This window comes from Mercenaria mercenaria, chromosome 18 (assembly GCF_021730395.1).
Source record: "Mercenaria mercenaria strain notata chromosome 18, MADL_Memer_1, whole genome shotgun sequence".
Lineage (NCBI taxonomy): Eukaryota > Metazoa > Mollusca > Bivalvia > Venerida > Veneridae > Mercenaria > Mercenaria mercenaria.
In genome coordinates, this window is record NC_069378.1 from 50,761,407 (window position 1) to 50,783,166 (window position 21,760).

The 21,760-nt window shown below is 34.7% G+C and overlaps 1 protein-coding gene and 1 long non-coding RNA gene across 2 annotated transcripts; one reads left to right on the plus strand and one right to left on the minus strand.

The window, feature by feature from the left end:
* Window positions 1-4,683: 4,683 nt before the first annotated feature.
* LOC123537896 (uncharacterized) lies at window positions 4,684-7,934 on the plus strand. Its single transcript, XR_006683654.2, has 2 exons — window positions 4,684-5,013; window positions 6,879-7,934. It is a non-coding gene; the product is annotated as an uncharacterized LOC123537896 (long non-coding RNA).
* A 1,969-nt stretch (window positions 7,935-9,903) lies between these two features.
* LOC123537895 (endoglucanase-like) lies at window positions 9,904-14,922 on the minus strand. Its single transcript, XM_053529623.1, has 5 exons — window positions 14,766-14,922; window positions 13,500-13,639; window positions 13,070-13,184; window positions 11,770-12,017; window positions 9,904-10,031 (listed from the first exon to the last, which is right to left on the minus strand). The coding sequence occupies exons 1-5, from the start codon at window positions 14,806-14,808 to the stop codon at window positions 9,945-9,947; spliced, it is 633 nt and encodes a 210-aa protein (XP_053385598.1). The 5' UTR covers window positions 14,809-14,922; the 3' UTR covers window positions 9,904-9,944.
* Between the last annotated feature and the right edge of the window lie 6,838 nt (window positions 14,923-21,760).

The following is a 21,760-nucleotide window of genomic DNA, read 5'->3' on the forward strand; positions in this document are numbered from 1 at the left end:
AGCGCCATGTATGCAACAAAAAATAGCGCTTTCAAATTTCATGAAATATTTTACTTAATAACATGTTTTAAACGAAATGTCACATTGCACAAATGATTTTATCAATTTATACACAATACTGAATTAGTTATTCGCTTTGCTGAATAATTCACAATAATTTTTGCTTGAACTGAATTCTGCCGCAATATGTATTACCGTTTCCACTATAAATTATTTCTTAATTAAATGGCATTTAATCAATCCTATGACCTCAAAATGTCAAATGTTATAAAATTAAATAATAATACTGTAAAATCATTTAGTTCGGTAGGCATGAAATTTCGTGGTTTGGGTAAAAATGGCAATTTCGTGGGGATCTGATATGATGATTTCAGCTTTTGATTGTAAATTGAATGGGAATTTTACTTGTTCATTGGGATTAAATTTCGTGTTTTGACTTGACCATAAAAATTAGTACCCATGAATATAAATGACTGCACAGTATCATCAATTTTTTTTCTAAAAAAATCAACATACATGTAAATATGATATAATTAAAATAGATTGTTAATATTTCTTTAAACATTGTTAAATATGCAAATTTTATCATAAGTTCCTTTAAAAATACTGCAGATTAAATAAACCCAGAGCATACGCTGTAGCAGATCCGCAGAAAGACCCAGTACATTTGTTTAAAACGTACTCAAGTAAGAGGCCAGATGAAATGAAAGATCCGGACAGTCCGTTTTTCCTTTCTGTGGCAAATAAGGCACCACAAAATATGCAAGCTTGGTACAAAAAACAAGGCATGGGCATAAACAGAATCTACGAAATCATGAAGGAAATGAAAACTGCAGCCAATGTTGAGTCTGACAAAAGAATTACTCTTTACAGGTATTAAAAAAAATTACGAAAGTAAAAAATTTGGTTTTTCGTTTCTAAATGTGTTTTTAATAATTAAATTGTTGCCATAATTAATAGTGACGATACTCGATAATCACCCAAACGAGACAAATATCCTCTGTTATTGCTCTCTAAATTTAAGTACTCGTTCATTGTGAATATCAGGCATGTCCTGACCAGGACTTGAACCTGGGACCTCCCTAAAATGCATGTTTACTCGATTTTAGGATGCTCTACCAACTGAGCTACCAGGAAACCTAATATTCACAACCATGGTCATTAATTTGTCTTGTCAAATATCGTACTATATCAAACACATATTCATTTTTTCAGTGTAAACACTGTAGAGGGTATTTGTCTGATCATTTCAGATGATCGGATCTGAACCAAACTTCACAACTCAGATTTTTACATTTGAGCCAGTATTAAAGTAACATCAATACCAAATAACAAAATATTAATACTATGTACTTTCTCGCACAAATGTAGAGCCATTGTATTTATACAAATAAAAAAGGCTGTTTCAAAATCTATTGACATAAAAAAATATATTTATTTATTTTTCAGTGTCCGAAAGCATCTTATTCAAAAACTCAACGACAAGGGGATTCCATCGCATCACATAATGCGAATTTCAAGTCATAAAAATGTGAATTCCTTGAATAATTATAGCAAACTAAACCCGGGTCAAAGTAAAGACATTTCAGATATTTTGGCAAACACAACTGGCATGATTCCTGATTCAAATGAGAGGCGTGTTGTACCACTTGGTCCATTAAACACAACAAATCAAGAAATGAACATACCTGCCAGTGTCAGTTCTAGTCTGCATCGAAGTGTCGGGTTTGAGCATCAACAACTGCCTATGCTGGCATACAGTACATTCAATGGTCCTGTAACCTTCAATTTTGACAACACCTCTTCAAGAACAATGCATCAGACTGCAGTATCACACTCACAGTACAACGGAAATGCGGGAAATCACGAGCAAACTTCAATTAGCAATATGGCTTCTCCGGTTTCTTAGCCGCAGCCAAGGAGGTGGAAACGCATTCGCTGTATCATCTTCAAGCGACAGTGAATAATTCGTTCACAAAATTCAGACAATATCATGTTCCATAAAACAGTGCCATACTCACAACGTGTTCGAAATTTTCTTTAGAAATTTAGTCAAAATTTACCAGTGTTTATGCCCTTTTCTCGTTATTCCGAGCCCCTAAGCCGGTTTTTCAGTGCTGGTCAGTAGAAGATTTAAGTTTCAAAAGAGTTTTTGCTATAGTTTGGTACTCCAACATCTAAACATATAAAATCCCCATGAAGAAAAATTCTAAGGATTTTTGTAAATGAATAATCTAGGCTTTCACATGATGACCCTAACCCTCTGAAACAGCCAAATTCTTTCTCGTTAAAACCGAGACTTGCAATAATTTGTACTAGCTCTGAAAAATTACGGCTTTTTTGAAAAAGTTCTTTGTTAAAATTAAGAACAGATATATTATTGTGTTAGCGGACAAAAAAGTTTTAAAATAAGTGCTTTCTGTTTTCTGTAAGAAGGTTATATATTACCCCAATGATTTTAGATAAGCAAATTTTGTGCCAAAATTTTCTGTTGTGTATATTTCTATTTTAATGCAAGTAATTCTATTTTCTTTTTACTTTTGTTTATGTGTCATATGATTTTTTACAACATACATAAAATTTAGAAACAGGAAATAGCTGCAAGTGCAAATTTTCCAAAGGCTCGGATCAATGAGAAGGCTCGGAATTACGAGAAAGAGGCATACGTGCAATTTTTCCGAGTTTTCATGTTCGTTTTCTCTTGATCCATGACTCTTATTGTATCAGTATGATTATTTAAATTTGATAAACACTATATTATTAAATAAAGAATGTTTTAAATTTAAATAAATCCTTTTCCATCGATTTTTCGTTTTCTGACTGAAATATCGTGTGTCAATTATAAACAACATGGCGGACAAAAAGACTGTAAAGACCAGATAACATCTATACGCGCGGAGTAAAAAATAGCGCGTAAGAACTTCTGCATTATTTTTCACTTAATATATTCTTCTACAGACCAAAAGAGATTTTAAGGTAAATATATAAACCAGTGAGCATAAAATAAAAAGAAAATTTGTTTGTTTTCGGTGTGATATCCGAGCTCGTGAAAATATTGGATTGTCTCCCTTACCAGTGAAGATATAAATCGATATCACACCGAAAACAAACAAATATCCTCTATACCTTGTTTCAATCAATGCTTTCAAATCTTGGATTGTAAGATGATTTTTAATTTTTGATTTCCAATATTTTGTCGTTTACTTTCGCTGTAAAAGTTCCTTGTGCATGTACGGAATTGACTGATATAAAATAAACTTGTACATGCATAGAAATTCGTCTTTGTAACTCTTCATCTTCATCTTGATAAAACAAACGGACGGCACTGTGGACTTTCCGAAAGTCAAATAGAATTTGTAAAAACATTTTTTTTGTCGTTACAAAACATTTCAAACAGATTGTAAGCTCCCTCTTTCTTGTCCCCAGAGACAGGTCAGAAGTAATTAAGTAGCCACAAGAAAATACAGATCGAGAAAAATGAGAGCCTAGCTGTAGCACAGAGAGAGTAATTCATGTAGTGATAAAATTAGTTTGATATGCGATTCCAGCTAACACAAAGAAAGCAATAGACGTCGAACCAGATTTTTAACATTTAAATTAGTTAAACGTATTTCTCAGTGGTATCAGTTTAGTTAGATTAAGTGTCAAAACCTGGTGTAACATTTTAAATAGAAGAATGTTTTGTATATGAGCCGCGCCATGAGAAAACCAACATAGTGGGTTTGCGACCAGCATCGATCCAGACCAGTCTGGTAAAGATCCATGCTGTTCGCTTTCAAATCCTATTGCAATTAGAGAAACCGTTAGCGAACAGCATGGATCCTGACCAGGCTGGTCTGGATCCATGCTGGTCGCAAATGCACTATGTTGGTTTTCTCATGGCGCGGCTAAAATCATTTATTAACCTAATTTGTATTCTAGTTTGTAACATGAGGAAGCTGCTAATCTGGTTACTTATGATCTTACTAAGGTGAAATCCAGTTGTCTGGGATTCATATTTTTATGGATTAACATCAATTTTAATTGCACTAAAACGCTCAACACATTCTATACCTTGTATAGACATCTCTTTTTGAAGCTTTATTGTCGCTTGTCACTGTCTATTTAGGTGATATTAATTAGCTGAATTTTAATTAAACGATTAGCAACAACATCTTGCCTTTAAACTTTGTAATTACATTTAAATAATAATTATTGCGTACAAAGTATACATCTCTCCTACATGCCTATGTAATGTCGTTTTACCAATGCTGGTAAAATGATGTACTTAAATATATTATATAGGGGGCCACCATGGCCAAGTAGTTAAGGTCGCTGACCAATTGCCTCTCACTGATGTGGGTTCGAGCCCTAATCGGGGCGTTTAATTCTTCATGTGAGGAAGCCATTCAGCTTTTATACGATAGGTTGGTTGAAAAAGCACGAAGTGGCACGTGGAATCTTCCTCCGCCATAAAAACTGGAAAATTTGGCCTATGCTTGTGTCGGTGCGACGTTAAACCCCAACCCCACTCTCCCTCTCCCGATATATATATATATATATATATATATATATATATATATATATATATATATATATATATATATATATATATATATATATATATATATATATATATATATATAAATCCGTATCGTGCTTTTCAATTCGGATATGTTATATATAATATTAATAACAAATAAAGAAAAATACTGTATTGTAAGAACATAGCTGAGACCTTAATAAAGACTAAATATAAGAAAAAAATTAGCGACATGTAGAAAAATATTTTGAAATACAAATGTTGTTTGTTTCTCAGAAAAAAACATTGCTTACAATCCTATACACACCAAATTACCTTACGAAATACAGATGATAAAATTGCGCAGTGTGTGAGTAATCTGTCAAAACAACCTGATTTATGATTTTTAGATTTTTTATGTTTTGTCGTTGAATGTCCTGTTAGACAGTGTATATAAACCACGTTTTAGAGGATGTAGTCATTGTTTGAATTGTGCACCTTGTTATCAACAGGTAAGTGAACTTTTTTTAAAATTACATTTGAGCCGCGCCATGAGAAAACAAACATAGTGGGTTTGCGACCAGCGATTGCGATTGCGCGGATGCACAGGCTGGTCTGGATCCATGCTGGCTGCAAACCCACTATGTTGGTTTTCTCATGGCACGGCTCATTTGTGTTTAAAAAATTACTACTAAAATGAGTCGCAGTGGTACACTTTATCAAAACTAATAAATTCTATTTTACAGGCACATGAATAAGAGTTTTGTCTTTAGATATTTTAATTGGTAAAAATGAATATTTGATTAATGCGCACAAATATAGTTTACGTTGTTATTTTCGAGGACGAATACTCGTCATTATATACATGTGTTGTGTTAGTTTAAATGTTTAATTTCATACCAAATTAAAATAGCTGATAGTTAAAAGCTATATATAGCGGAAAGATGTTTTAATACAAGCTTATAGATTACTCCTCAATCCTATGATACTAATATATGTTTGTTTGTAATACATATTTTGAAATGAATATTGTTTAACGCTTAGACTGCTGGTGACAAGTGATTCTACCTTTGCGACCAGAGCAGACCAAGATCAACCTGCACGTCCGTGCAGTCTGATCATAGTCTGCACTGTTCACTATTCAGTCGGAAAATTTTTAGTGAACACCCCTTTGAATAAGAAGTGGTGCTGCCCTAATTAAATGATGGACTAGTCCATTTTAGAAATAAAGCAGGGTAAATGTTAAACCAAATATAGATTTACAGCCAAACGTGTAAAGCAGTCACCCTAGGGAGCAACATAATCCTGCTTCTTAAGACAGGTGGCTGCTTTGGACAATTTGACATTAAAACCAAAAAATAAAATAAAGTTTGGGAAGCTACCTGACTGGTTGTTTAAGGCAGTTGGCTCTTAAATACAAGTGGTCACTAACTTAGATTAAGGTCGCTTTAGATTTTCGGAATATCTGAGCAGTTGACAGAAAATCTGAACTTTGTCTAATTATCAAACGATCCAAAAATACACTCAAAGGTCCATTACTAAGGGAAAGTGAGTTGGCAATTTTTTTCATAGCCAGTGCATAGACTTCTGCAAGACACTAAATAATGAAGATTGGCAGGTCAAAATTTACAGAAGGTCTTTGGAACTCAAAGAAATGTATGTGTATTATGTTGAAATTTCAATGAATCGACAGAATGACCCCCCAGGTCTTTTTAACTTTCTTCATACTTCATAGAAAAATAATTGTACATATACTGCGATTTATTTCGAATTTCTACATACCAACTTTCATTTTCCAATAAAATGAAACAGTTTCTGTGCTTTTTAAAAGAAACTAAAATGTTCACTTTCCTTAGTATTGGATCTTTAAACAAAATGTTAACGGTAAAATCTGAAAAATTCAACTTTTGAAATATTTTGAAGGTTATTTTAGATTATATTGTTAGTTTAATTACCTGTGTAACATATAGAGTTATCGTCTGATATACCACGATTCATTGTTCAGATGCTTAGATATTCAACACCCTTGTGATTAAATTATTGAACTTTGAACCGTGATAAATTATACAATAAACCACAAGACGTACTTGTTCATTAAATATGAATATTCCGGTACAAGTACTTAATTGTAAGAAGTCATATGTTGCATTGTTTTGAAGCTATTTTGTATATTTGATCACAGTTTGAAACATTAAATACTTTATAAGAAAATACACTTAATACAATCTCAAACATGAAGTGGGTACTTAGAAAGATAAAGGAACAAATAGCAAGGTTTAGTTCTTCCACAATCTCTTTTATCAAATATTTCACCATGCCATATTAACTTATTATCCATGTATTTCAATATATTTTACTTACTTTTCTTTCATTTCAGATTCACGTATTACTGCGTAAAAATATGTTATTGAACTTAATGACAATAGCGGCGTTGTGTTTGACCTCCGCCTCGACTGCGCCATCAAAGGACAAGACTCCCACAAGTTCACCACCCCCAACGTCTGAACCACCTATGAATGTATACCAGTCCGCTGTTTTTGTATGTGGGGACTATGTTTACCAGGATAATGTTGCTATGTTATTTCCTCCAGCACACTATTCACTACCAAATATTGTAAATGCGACGCGTGCAAAAATAGTTTTCACTCAGAGTAATCTGAACTTCTGTGACAAGCTTGATATATATGCAATCTGTGTTGAAACCTTAGTAAGCCGTAAGTTTAGTCCAGTTGACAGCGTGGTCAGTGACTATATTAACTTCAATAATTTTCACACGGCTTTAAATGCTTATTGCGCTAACAATACATTGGTCAGAGACCAGTTTATGTGTACAAAAAGGTATACGGAAACGAACAGTTGTCCATACGGAGGAATAGTTGGTATGATAAAATCTATTGCCATGGCAATACAAAACCGGGTTTCTAAACAACAGTACTGTTCAGATTTGCAAGCGTCTATACGGTGCCGGGTTGACAAGCAGTTGAAACCATGTAACACAAAATATGCCGAACTGATGGAATATGTTTACACGAGTTTAGCATCCTGCCAAAACATTTAATAAATCGAAAGATTTATTTGAAAAACAAACCCTTGCCTAGTTAAGCCAGACGCTATAAGAACAACATATATATATATATGACAAAAAAGAACTATTGGGTTAATAAAAAGAAATCAGTATAGACACAGTAATACAGACAACTTTAAAGATCCCCTTTGGTAACATCTGGTATTTCATAAATTAAAGGTTAAACGTTAATAACTTTTCAAATCGTAGTCTTTACTTTAAGGTCCTTTGAACATTGATTGCTTCGTTATAGTAAAATGATACATTTGTATTATGATTGTTTACGTTGTAAAGGAAAATAAACTATCATATGTTAACATGAATGCATCTTTGAAAAAACAAATGAAAATAAAGTGGTTTTCCATTTGATTTTTCCTTCATCTCGTATATTATGTGCAGCATTTAGTGCCGAATTTAAGCTATAAATAATCATTCAGTTGTAATAATTATGCATGTACTTGCAAGAATCCATGTTGAATATATTACTACGCTACAGAGTCCGTGTAAGTAACTTATTAATTCTTCGAAACGCCGGCGTTTATTTTACTCGACACAGTGGCCTTATGAAACAGTTTTAAACTAGATTTCAGTAGCTAAATAAAACGTTTTGTGAAATGAATTCAATGTTATGCATTTAGAACGTCTTTTAAGGTAGTTGGCCCGGACTGACAATCAGAAACTTCCGTGTAACTACGTTTTCTCGTTAGGCATTCGGCATTCTTCGGATGTATACCTGGCTCAATGCGCATGACAACCGGAAAATGCCGACATCGCTTACGGAGAATACGGAAACGTACGGAAATTGCCGATTGTCATAACGAGTCCACTACCTTATAGTTGATGACTTATGTTATATCGGTTGGTTGAATATAGAAAATAGTCCGACAATCAAAGTTGAACAAAATAGTTAATGATAAAAGTCATTCCTTCTTAATAGATATTTTTATGCTGACATCAAAATTTCATTCTTATGGAACTAGAAACAATGCTAGTAACATTTTCTGTACATCAGGCTGGCGGTTGTTCTTCCTCAACCTTTCTGGTAATGCAATTTTAGACTGGAACCATTTTTTGAGAATACGGGTAAACAACACGGTGTCAGTAACCCCTATCATCCTCCTCCGCCGCTGCCAACTGCCAGCCAGTATTATTTAGAGTGGTAAAACACATACTGAAATCAGATGACGATCATATCATGTCCTTTTCACATTTCAGTATGTTATAAAATACTCATTTATACCACCAATTCTCTTTCAAACTAAAGACAGGCATCTGTGGAGGAAATAATTGTCGAATTAGCTTTTAAATTAGCACCTACATATAAATCCTTGCTATCAATCGGCGATTCTGTCAAATGACACTAGTCCTTGCAACTGACATTCAGATTTTGACAAGAAATCAGTAACTATCATAAATTGGTGAATTTTACTTGAATGGAACGCTTTCCTTCGAACTGATCCCTGATAATTTATCACAGGAAGTGATGATCCGGTTTATTATAGTCGTAAGCATATTAATTTCGGTATGCGGTTTATGACATGCACGGTCCAAATCGGGGGTCCAGTGCAAGCTAGTGTTCCCATTGTCAGTTTCAGAGATTCCAGTCTTCAGCTTTAACAATATTTAATTAGCATGAATGGTAAAAATCTGCATATTTAAAACAAGAGTAAATTGTAAGAAAGATTAGTACGTGTAAATATGCTACAAAATATTGGCTAACAGTTGGCAAGGGTGGTTGAGGGTGGTAGGGGGACTTTCCTCACCACAAATGTCTGTGGCAAATAACAGCTTCACTACAAGTTAACGGACAATATTTACCCTACCTGAATTACTGTTTGCAAAGTTATTCAGTCAACATCTATTAAGCATAGTTTTACTATTTTACTGTGCAAACAAAGTGCGATTTAACCTTTATTAAATACATCAAGTAATGTGCATACTGCTACTTTAAATAAATAAAATGTTTAGATATTAAGCACACCATCTTGGCCTGATTTATGTAACTCTCAACATTTTTACAAGATAGTTGTATTTCTTATTTTAACATACAAATTATATACAATTACCATCATGGAAACAGAAAAAATAAATTATTCTGTGGTGGGTCTTTACCCAAGTTATTCTGTAGTTGGTCTTTAACTAATTTATTCTGTGGTAGGTCATTAACCAAGCTTTTATATGGCGGGTCTTTATTCAAGTTACTATGTGGTGTGTCTTAAACCCGAACAAAAACCTCCCTGAACTTTGCAATTTAAATGCTGTTCTCGATAAAAATTGAAATACGTTGAAGTTAAATAATTGCATCGTAAGAAGGCGCAAGAAAAATGCATGTAAAGTAGACAATTCAAATTGTATCGTCGTTTCGTTCTTTTTGTTTCGTTACTTCTTTTCACCGCCAGGATGTCTTGAACAGTAACACTGTGAATACATTCCATCATTTGGTGTCCTTCGGTCATGTTTATGTGGCTGTAAACATAACAAGACATATTATAAGACCAATATAATCGCAAACATATCATGTGAGCCTTGTGGCACTGTATGGTAACTACAACGGTAGCCGTGTGTTTGGATCTGTCCAGTATGGCCTATCCCTAGCACAAAAGACAAAAACATAGCGTAAGTTTTGCTGGATTCTACCATTCAACATAATGTGTTTTAAATTATATGAACATTTAAACCGTTTTTTTTTTCTCACCATTCTAAGCTCCAAACTATGGGTTATGAAATGACCAAAACATTCTAGTTTAAATCAGTAAGTGATAAAAATAGTTCAGATTTAGAAATCAAGAAAAGAAAAGCAAAACTTTTAAACGATGTTATAAAAATTCTTGCAATTATATCATCAATAAAAAGGTAAGAATACAGAAGAGGCATTTTCGCAAACGTAGTCGCTGATCTCTCACCTGAATATTTAGTATTTTAGCGACAAAGCACAACCTGAAGTCAAGCACAAGAATCAAGTATACAGTTATCCCCTTCTCTAATTTCTGTATCAGACTGGCCTTGTATATGGTTGGTATAAAATCTAGTGGCTTTTACAATGAATAGACAAGATGAACGTCATATATCATCAAAAATATCATCTAGGGAAAGAAGCAAACTGAAGGTTTTATAACTAAATATTGAAGTTGAATGGAATGCCTCTGTATACACGATTGTAACAAATTATTTTTATAACTGATGCACGAGAATATGTTACGTATGATTAATGATTTATTTCCGGGTAAATTTATAAAATGAAGCATAATATTTCCTGATAGATAGGTCAAAAGGGCTTTTAAACTATAAAGTATAATTACGTTGTGAGTGTTAAACTTGTTCAGGTTATCAAAGTCATTCGATAGGTTCAATCACAAGTCAGTTTTCCTTGTATAGGTTGATTTGATCTAAAGCGAATTCGTTTAGAGTTCATTTGTCTACTTCATTCATCAATTGTGTTTTATGAACAGCGATCAGTAAATGAGCAGAATCTAAGTCCCTATTAAAATGTTTGCTTGTCGTCTCCATCAACAATTTAAAAGCAACCCGCCTGAACATATTATTTGTTGACCCAAACGATAGAATTCGAGTAAAACTAACATGATGGTGAAAACTTTATTTTCCGTCGATTGAAGGAATAAAATTATTTGGTCACCGAATAAATTTTCGCGTACAATTACATAATGCTACCCCTACCCCCAAATCACAACATAGCTTAGTTTACGTGTTTTCTGATATATCTCTTTTCTAATTGTAGTATTTTACACTCTCGTCCATCAGAGGCTTACTACAGTGCCTAATTTAGTGCAAAAGACACGCTTAGTGAGCGCGGAAGAGATATTAAGTAAACGTCATTTGCCGATTGCAATTATAGGTCCACTATCTTATTTCAATGTAGACAGGTATGCAGTTTTTGTTGTTGGGATTAACGTCGCATCGACAAAGTCATAGGTCATATGGCGACTTTCCAGCTTTGATGGTGAAGGAAGACCCCAGGTGCCTCTTCATGCATTATTTCATTGTACCTAGGTGTGGGCACCTAGGTACAACCACCGACCTTCCGTAAGCCAGCTGGATGGCTTCCTCACATGACGAAATTCAACGTCCCAGGTGAGGCTCGAACCTGCATCTGTGAGGGGCAAGTGGATTGAAGTCAGCGACCTTAACCACTCGGCCACGGAGTTCCCAGACATGCAGTTTGAAGTAGATTTATTCAGTAACATACCCAGTAACAGTCACTCCATTCCCACGTGACTTCCGGGTTCTTTCCTTTCCAACCAATAGCTGCAATTTGGCCTGCACCATCCTCCAGATCAAAGTGGGCACCGTAGCCATATTTGTTCTTGTATCCATTCTGCCAGCTCTGACTACACCATGCTAGGTTCGGCCATTTGTTTGGACACAGGTTGGTCGCCATAAACACGTAACTTTGACCTTCGGGTACCTCCTCTCCTTGCCCATTAATCCATCCGCCTGAACAAATAAATCGTTTTAGTGGTAAATATTTCATTGCAATATTGTATGGGTCTATAGCACACTGTTATAGCAGGGCCGTAGGAACGGGGGTGCAGAGTGGCCGCAGCCCCTCTCCCCGAAATAATCTGACCGATGATGGTAATTATCTTAGCAAGTTTTGACAGCGAGTCAATTTTAGCTGATTTTCATAATGTGTGTCCCCCCAATCTGAAAATGCTTCCTACGGTCCTGTATATAGTTGTCGGTCTGTACACCGTGAATTCAAAGGGAAAATATTAATGTTTCAGTAAAAAATTTGTAATTATGTTCTTTAATGGTAACGGCTTGCGCGGTGTTTGCTAGAGGCTGTAATCAGGCTGAAGACTAACCTTCGAAAAAATATTATTACTAGAAAGCGTCTTTAGCAAGGCTACCGTTATCATAAATGTTTTCTACACGTCTTTTTTTATCAACGACAACACTGCTTTTTTGTAATTAAACGAAATATCATATCATTTTCTACTATTTATTTGACATTTCGACATGTGCTTTTTCACGAGATATGATTAATTTTCTACCTAAAAATTTTCCAACTTTGTTATCGAACAGGTTAACAACTGGATTAACAACTACTAAATTATTTACTATAGAAAGATCAATGTCTTCTTAACAATAATATTCAAATATCCTTTACTTATTTTTATCACCGTTTTCAGAATAAGTTACAAAAGTAAATTTAAAAAGTAATCTAAAAACGCCAGTGCGACAATGTTCATTATAATCGGATTCTACTAACTTTGTAAAATGATTTAGCATAGCGTTTAGTAATTAAAGCTTTATATAAAGAACTAATGTTCTTTGACACAGTGCATGTTTAGTGTTCAGTCCGAGTGTTGGACTTCAAACATATTTCTATTCCACCTTAATATTGTTTGGACAGTCACACTACCTACCAATGTCATTTTAATGTGCATATTCATTTTTCAAATGTTGATCAACTTGTACATACGCTTTTCTGCCAAATGAAGGCTACAACTACTCAAATGAAGTTAACTGCAGTTGCTTAATACCTGTTGTTGTAAGTCTAAAACATTTTCCACACACTCCACCACACCATGTTTTGCCGCCACTATCAAACAAATGTTGGTTTGGAGCAGTGACGAAGCTATTGCGATTCCACCAAAACTGCAAAATATTGCGACAAGTTCAAAGGAAATGTTTTAATCAGACATCTTTAATTCATTCACGTTTGCATGCTAAATTTTCCAGCGTGTGTTGCAAATTTCATTTCATTTCATGAAAAAAAGTTTTTCAAACCGATTCTTCTGTTATTTTGCTTTTTAACGTTCTTTGCTTCCAAAGAATCTTCTTACAAAAATACTAGTAGTACGAGAACACCGTGCTTGAAAATGATTTCACATGAATAAATATTGTTTACGTTAGCTTGAAAATAATTAGCTTTTCGTTTTTCAAACAAATCATTTTTGTAGTTTACTCTACCTGTTTGTCAGTATGATCGGGGCCGCAGCCGCAGGCACCTTTCCGCCCGTCGTGGTAGAATGTTGTTGAGGCACATCTCTTGCCTTTGTACATCCTAGGACTTCCATGACATTTCTGGCCTGCATCTACATACACCATACCTGTTTTGCAAAAGCGTCGCTATATCATATCGGTAGGACACTACTACTAATTCTGATTCTATAGCTGTGAGTTATAAAGTTAACCCCTTCCCTCATTGATCCAAAGATTCATTCAGCACGAATCATAATCACTTCACGTGTATTTTTGTTATTTATCTTGTTAGATATGAGAAACAAGCAAGCATGCTTAACATTTTTTTAAGGAGGTAGCATACCTTGACATATGCGTGAGACATGCCCAACCGAAAGCTAACGTGAGGTTTAACGACAACATTACGGCAAACTAAATGTCTTTGTATATATATTCTTGTGAAACAAATTCATTAAACTGGTTAATGATTTAACAATGCTGATATAATGAATAAATCACCATAGAAACATTATAAAAATACAGAACTGAAAATGCTTTAATTTCCTTTGCTCAATGTCAGTATTACGCATGCGCATGAGGGTTTTAGCAAATATAATTGATTAAATATCAAACACAATGAAATGTTCACGTATCAGAAAAAAAATCTCGCATTTACGGTTACGTCCATATTTTGTAAAAAATATCAAACAACCCCAAATCATAAAAAGAGTTGTTTTACATGAAAAATGTACAACATGTAAAACACGTATATAGTATATAACTTTACATATGAAACAGTAAATCAATTTACTGATTTCAGAAAAGGGCTACTTAAAGGTGCAACAAGCTTGGACAGTGCAGCGGATTAAACAATACATCATTTTCAAAGAACTGTTACACATCATCGAAATAATGTCTCAGTGCTGAAATTACAACTAACTAGGCTTAAAATCGTTTTCGGTAATTATTTTCTTTTCTTTTTTTTCATTTCAAATGGCATTCATTTTCAAAAGGATTTGGGGAGGGGGCAATTTTTGGAGAATATTTTAAATATCCAGCCGTATGGGACATTACGATAAAACACATATTGAGCAGGTAGATTGTTGGTAAAAATGTCGTCCGTTTTCTAAATATTTCTGAGGTTTGGTGCTATACTGCTAAACCCCAAAATATAATCTGTATATAAATTACCTTTATGCAATGATTTAACCACTACGAATATAAATTTATCAATTTATTAACTCTTGTTTAAATAATAATTACAGTTGTACTCACAAAACAGGAAGGAAACTACTGTACAAAATGACACTGATGCCATCGCAGTATGCTTTAAGAAAATAAGCGAATCGTCTATATACACATATGATGTATACTCCCCTGTTTTGTAAACCAAATTACAGTTTAACGGAAAAGACAAATGTGTAAAGGAAAGCTAAACCGGGAGTAATTTGTAGTTTATCCGGGTTCATCAATGTCAACATATATGCGTATCCTAAATACAGCAGATTTGAAAATGATATTTCCGACAACGGTCATTCACCTATTGATAAAGCGATTCTATCAACAAATTCAAGGATGTCCAATCGGTGTACACTTAGCAAACACTTGATATTTTGCGAGTACTTAGAAATACTGTAAGTTCAGCATGCCAACATTAACTCGCCCCTATTGAATGCACGTAGACATTGAGTGTACAATATACCGACTGAGGTTTCATATAAATCGCTCCTATTCTATGCACGCACGTATTGAGTATACAATGATCTGACTAAAGGTTCATATAAATCGCTACTATTAAATGTAGGCACGTATTGAGTGTACAGTATACAGATGTAAGGTTCATAAAAATCGCCCCTATTGAATGTAGGCACGTATTGAGTGTACAGTATACAGACGTAAGGTTCATATAAATCGCTCCTATTGAATGCACGCACGTATTGAGTATACAATGATCTGACTGAAGGTTCATATAAATCGCCCCTATTGAATGTAGGCACGTATTGAGTGTACAGTATACAGACGTAAGGTTCATATAAATCGCTCCTATTGAATGCACGCACGTACTGAGTATACAATGATCTGACTGAAGGTTCATATAAATCGCTCCTATTGAATGTAGGCACGTATTGAGTGTACAGTATACAGACGTAAGGTTCATATAAATCGCTCCTATTGAATGTAGGCACGTATTGAGTGTACAGTATACAGACGTAAGGTTCATATAAATCGCTCCTATTGAATGTAGGCACGTATTGAGTGTACAGTATACAGACGTAAGGTTCATATAAATCGCTCCTATTGAATGTAGGCACGTATTGAGTGTACAGTATACAGACGTAAGGTTCATATAAATCGCTCCTATTGAATGTAGGCACTTATTGAGTGTACAGTATACAGACGTAAGGTTCATTTAAATCGCCCCTATTGAATGTACGCACGCCATGAGTGTATAAAGGTTCATATAAATCGTCCTATCGAGTGTACGCACGTATTGGGTGTACAATAAACTGACTGAATGTTAGAGTTGGGGTAAACATAGGTTTTTGAGGGTTTATTTAATACATGCGTACACTCGATGCGGAAGAATTAATGCTGACGCTGACACAATATGGCACTCGTATGGAAATATGGACACTGGTGAATGTATACATGCGGAAATCGGCAGACAACATGTATACATACATAAACACAAAAAATGCAGTAATGAAGACACATAAAGACGTAATTAACACACATGATGACGAAGCACGTCAGAGCACAGCCTAGGAACGGTGGGTAGGAAAACACCCATTAGAGAGCTGAAACTGGCTATTTCACTAGTGCCAAACTTCCATCTGTTTCGTCATCTTCTAATCGAATGGAAAACAAACTTAACATGCAGCATGTCTCAGAAGAAACAGGTCAATTCATGAAACAGGTCAATTCAGTAAAAGTTTAAATAAAGGGTGGAAATGTCTTTGTCTCAGAAATTTACCAAGTTCGTTAACGACAGTCCTGCTGAAGAAGTAATTTAAAGACATTCACATACACGTTTTTGCATATTTTTACTATTATGTACACAATGCCGGTATAGCCTTTGTGGGAAATACTTTACTTTATATTGTACTGTAAGTTAGTGGTATGCTGTGGTCGGCATTACTTCTGGCGCAAAGAATGCACGCACGCATTGTATGTACACTATTAAAACTATGCTAAACCTACCCAAAACCTTTAGTCAGTATATTTTACGCTCAATACGTGCGTACATGTATCCAATAGGTGACATTTAATGTTGGCGAACATGCTGCGGATAAAGATTGTCAATGAGTAGTTGTGCCAGCGATGTCCTACTGTGCTCTTTAGGTGCCCGTATCAGCCTAGTTGTCTGTATATTTTACTATACCTATGTAGTTGGCATATATTTCTATAAAGTACAAATCCACAGCTATTTAGTTAGGTTTTTTTATTAGAGTGTCTGCGTTATTTGAACGTGACTTTCCCATGTTTTCATTTGCTTGTATTAAATGAGTTAGAAAAAAAGCTGTAGATATGAAATTTTTACTAGAGTAAGGTTAAGAATCAAACAATACATAACTGATTGTGTTAGATAGCTCGACATTAATTCGATTTTCTATCTAGTTTCACTTGCCTTCGTTAGAATGTTTATCGCGTCATTACCAATTATAGACACTTATGTATATTTTTGTAGCACCGTTCGAAAAAAAGTGGTCTAATATCAAGTACTACAACAAGTACTATACATACTGCATCTTTAAATAAAAAAGAAAAAATGAAGCACAATGTCTTAGCCTAATGTATGCCAATGTCAAGTTGTAACTAGATACTTGTATTTCATTTTTTTTTTTCATACAAGTCATATATAATTATCATCATGGAAACACAAAGAATAAATTATTATGTGTGAGTCTTTAATATGCATAAAAATCTCTTGCATTTTTACACTTTGTTACGTTGTTATTCGACAATATAACCACACCATTAGAAGGCGCAAGAAGGGCATATAAAGTCGACATAATTGTAACGTCATTTCGATCGAGTATTTAAGGTATTGGACCCGTAATAGAGTATCTCCTTTTTGAAGAGTATTCAATTCCTACTATAAACCTACTTTGATTGCAATTTTCAGGGGGCGTAGGTTCAAACCCCACTGGGACCCAATTTTTTTTTCTCCATGTTTTCCTTTTTTCTAGTAAGGTTTTACTTCTTTCAAGACTAATTATGGATGAATTGTACAAAAGTGGAAAATTATCATTTTATAAGCGATTTGTTTGCTGTTTAATGTGAATTTACCTCTGAATCAGGAGGGATAGAGTTAGACATCTTTAAAAATAGAGAGTTACGTGCGGTAAAAGTTCTCTATTTTGCCTTAATTCGTTAGATTACATGTTGTGGAAGAAATGCAGGTAGGTTTTACTATTGCCCCAAGGTTATTTTTGAATGAAGTGAGCAAAATTCAAAACAGACCCACCGGATTCAACCTTAATTTTTCAATTTTGGAGTTAGAATTCTGTCTCATTAAATCTGTTTACTTTAGGCACCCTTGACAAAAAGATTTTTAAAGTTTTGTTTTGTGTTTTATAATTGTTTAACAATAGTTTGATGTTTCTTTTATCAAAATTAATGTTGTAATGAATTCTCTGCAAGCGTTTTAGATAGTGGCCATCACATTGAATTTTGTCTCTTCTTGAGCGTGAGGAAATACCATATATTATACAAAATTTACAAAAAACGGCACGGTGAAAGTTGTTTAAAATTTGCAACACGGTGTGAAACATGGTCAGCTTTAAGAATATACCAAGCAAATGCCATTTTAAAACATTAGTATTAGGGGTCCAATACCTTAATTTCTTCCCACCTCCAGGATGCCTTGATCAGCATTGAAAAAGATTTATCTTAAGTGAAATGAAGCTGTCGCACCGACATTTTCGGGACACAGGAAAGTATTAATGTTACATGATTGATTCTCTTATACTTGCTCAATTTACACGTTACACTTTAACAGCTCAATAAGTTTTTTTCCTTTTATGTAGCGGAAAGAAAATATCACGTTTACGGATCCGTACCCTTAGACACTTGCTTTCATGAACTAATGGGGATCCGTGGGTACAGGTATTTTAAAATACACTTAAACTTGATCAGTCCTGTCGGCATCAGTCACACGATAAAAGGACTATGATATGTTTCTTGTTATTTTTTTTGATGTTTCTGATATAAAACATAAGAATTGATCAATCATGAAAAATATTCGCCATTTTAATATGATGTACCACATAAATCACTTGCCCCGCACCAATGTGAGTCCGAGCCTTACTCTTCATGTAAGGAAGCCAACCAGTTAACATAACGCACAAAGGATCCTCCTCCACCATCAAAGCTGGAGATTCGCCATATTACCTATGACTGCGTCGGTGCGACGTAACACCCAACAAATAATTTTCTAATACAATCACTAAAGCAAACTCATGTTAATTTTGCAAAAATAAACGTATGTTCTTCAGCGTTATCCTTATCTGATCGACATAGACGTACGCGAAAATATATGAGACAAATCGCTATGTAGTGAAATTTTGAGACGGACCTGTACTTTTGATTATACAAATGAGGTTATCTACTGAATTCGGTCTTGATACAGAGACCAATCAATTCTGTCATAGAATAAGTGTAATCTTTGTTGAACACGGCTTACTATTTGTAAAATGAAACAAAATTGAACTGTCTCAGCTGCAACTTATAAGGTAAAGGAACATCAAGATACGACCATATAACACTTGTGCTGCGTGAACTCCATTGGATTCCTGTGCAGTGTAGGGTAGAATACAAAATTCTAACACATACATATAAGGCACTCGAAGATCAATCACCAGCTTATGTAGTGAACACGTTAGAAATATATACGCCACCCAGAAATCTGAGATTGCAGAATAATGCATTAAAACTAGTGGTGCCCAAATGTCGAACAGTGCGATTTGGTGACAGGAGCTTTCAGACAGCAGCTGCGAGGTTGTGGAATGCCCTCCCATCTGGCATAAGAGAGTGTTAGGACTTGCAATGTTTTAAGTCTCACTAATTACCTGGTAGAATAATGTAGGTATTTTGCCTGCCAATCAATTACTCTAATCAAGACCTCTAGTGTGACAGAATAATATAGGCAGTGTTGTTTTTTTTTCAGTGGGATGTTTCATAGATGTTCTCTGGACCGTTTAGGTGGGTATTGACCCAATCATCCGGGACGGTTTGCATGCTGTGATACATTTCACAGGCATAATACTAGTAACTTCTGTCTGTTCAAAATGTAAGATATCTTCTGTTCTATTCAGCTCTAACCTGTGTCTTTGATAGGTCAGTTGAATTAAATGTTTTTACGATAATATATAGTATTTTGTTTCATGTTTTGGTCTGCTTACCTAAGTTTAAAATGCTTGGTATCTTATTACCGTAATGTAATTTTAGATTCTTCTTATAATAGTTCAATTACCATTTTATTGAACATTATATAAATGTAAAGCACTTTTGAACGTATTTTTATATGAAAACAGTGCTATGTAAATGTGGTATATAATAATAATAATAATAATAATAATAAAAGGGCATCACGAAGTGTCATCGTTGTCTTACATAATATTCTGTTCAAGTCTGAACTTTGGACATTATGACTTCATATGGTTTATCAAAGATAATGAATTACATTTAAACTCTGACTATATTAATGAAATAAGCATTTTGCTGTTTTTGCACTGAGCTTCGTGTAAGATAAATTTCATTAAGTCTTGTGATTAATGTTGTCTATAACAGATTAACCACAGTTACTTGTGGTTGAAATATAGGTACGTAAAAACAATGTATAAACTTTAAAACATGTAAGTTTTGTTTTCACAATATCTGCTTGAGTTTACTGTTAAATTAAATGAGCCGTGCCATGGGAAAACCAACATAGTGGGTTTGCGACCAGCATGGATCCAGACCAGCCTGCGCATCCGCGCAGTCTGGTCAGGATCCATGCTGTTCGCTAACGATTTCTATAATTGTAATAGGCTTTGAAAGCAAACAGCATGGATCCTGACCAGACTGCGCGGATGCCAAGCTGGCCTGGATCCATGCTGGTCGCAAACCCACTATGTTGGTTTTCTCATGGCACGGCTCAAATATTGAAAAACTAGAGCTATCACTAAAGGTGATGAATGTACCCCCCCCCCCCCCCCGCATGCACTGACACAGTACATTGCAATTTGACGCACACAAGATTGCATAATTACGTGGACTGTATGTATATAGACTGTATGTATACAGTAAAGTAACAAAAAACAAAGTCCCATAACTATGCAGAATATTTATCTAAAAGAATGTAACATGCACCATGCACAACTAGGGTTGGTACTGATCACTTGTGTGAAGTTCCATTAAATTGTGTGTAAGGGTTTGGTAGATTAGGCATGCACAAGATTGCATATGCAGACTGTATGTACATAGTATGTTAACAAGAAACAAAGTCCCATAACTCTGCAATTTTTGTCGCTGAAAGAACCTAACATGCTCCATGCACAACTACTGTTGATACTGATCACTTGTGTGAAGTTTCATTAAATTGTGTCAAGGGGATGAGGAGAGATGGTGCGCACAAGATTGTGTCTATGTATATAGTACAGTAACAAAAAAACAAAGTCCCATAACTCTGCAATTTTTTTTTCTGAAAGAACCTAACATGCCCCATGCACAACTACTGTTGTTACTGATCACTTGTGTGAAGTTTCATTAAATTGTGTCAAGGGCATGAGGAGAGGTGGTGCGCACAAGATTGTGTCTATGTATATAGTATAGTAACAACAAAAAACAAAGTCCCATAACTCTGCAAATTTTTTTTCTAAAAGAACCTAACATGCCCCATGCACAACTACTGTTGGTACTGATCACTTGTGTGAAGTTTCATTAAATTCTGTCAAGGGGATAAGGAGAGATGGAGCGCACAAGATTGCGTCTACGGACAGACGGACAGACAGACAGACGGACAGACAGACAGAACCTGAAACCAGTATACCCCTCCTTACAACTTTGTTGTCGGGGGTACAATAAGAATATTACATTAACTCGTTATTATTTAATATTACAGGCTACCTGCAACATAAACCAGTAACCGTTTTCACAAAATATGGAAGGATGTCACCAAATTTGCGGCATATCGCCCTGGCTTGAAAAAATTAACCGTAGAAACATTTCTTAAAGTTTGTCTTATATACAATACGAATATAGTTAATAAACTTTGAAATAAACATAAA

Excerpts from the sequence above, each read along its gene's own strand:
- LOC123537895 (XM_053529623.1), bottom strand. The coding sequence starts at position 14,808 with ATGGCATCAGTGTCATTTTGTACAGTAGTTTCCTTCCTGTTTT. Across the intron at positions 13,640-14,765 it reads AGTAGTTTCCTTCCTGTTTT|GTATGGTGTATGTAGATGCA; the intron begins GTGAGTACAACT and ends TTTGCAAAACAG. Across the intron at positions 13,185-13,499 it reads CCGATCATACTGACAAACAG|TTTTGGTGGAATCGCAATAG; the intron begins GTAGAGTAAACT and ends AATATTTTGCAG.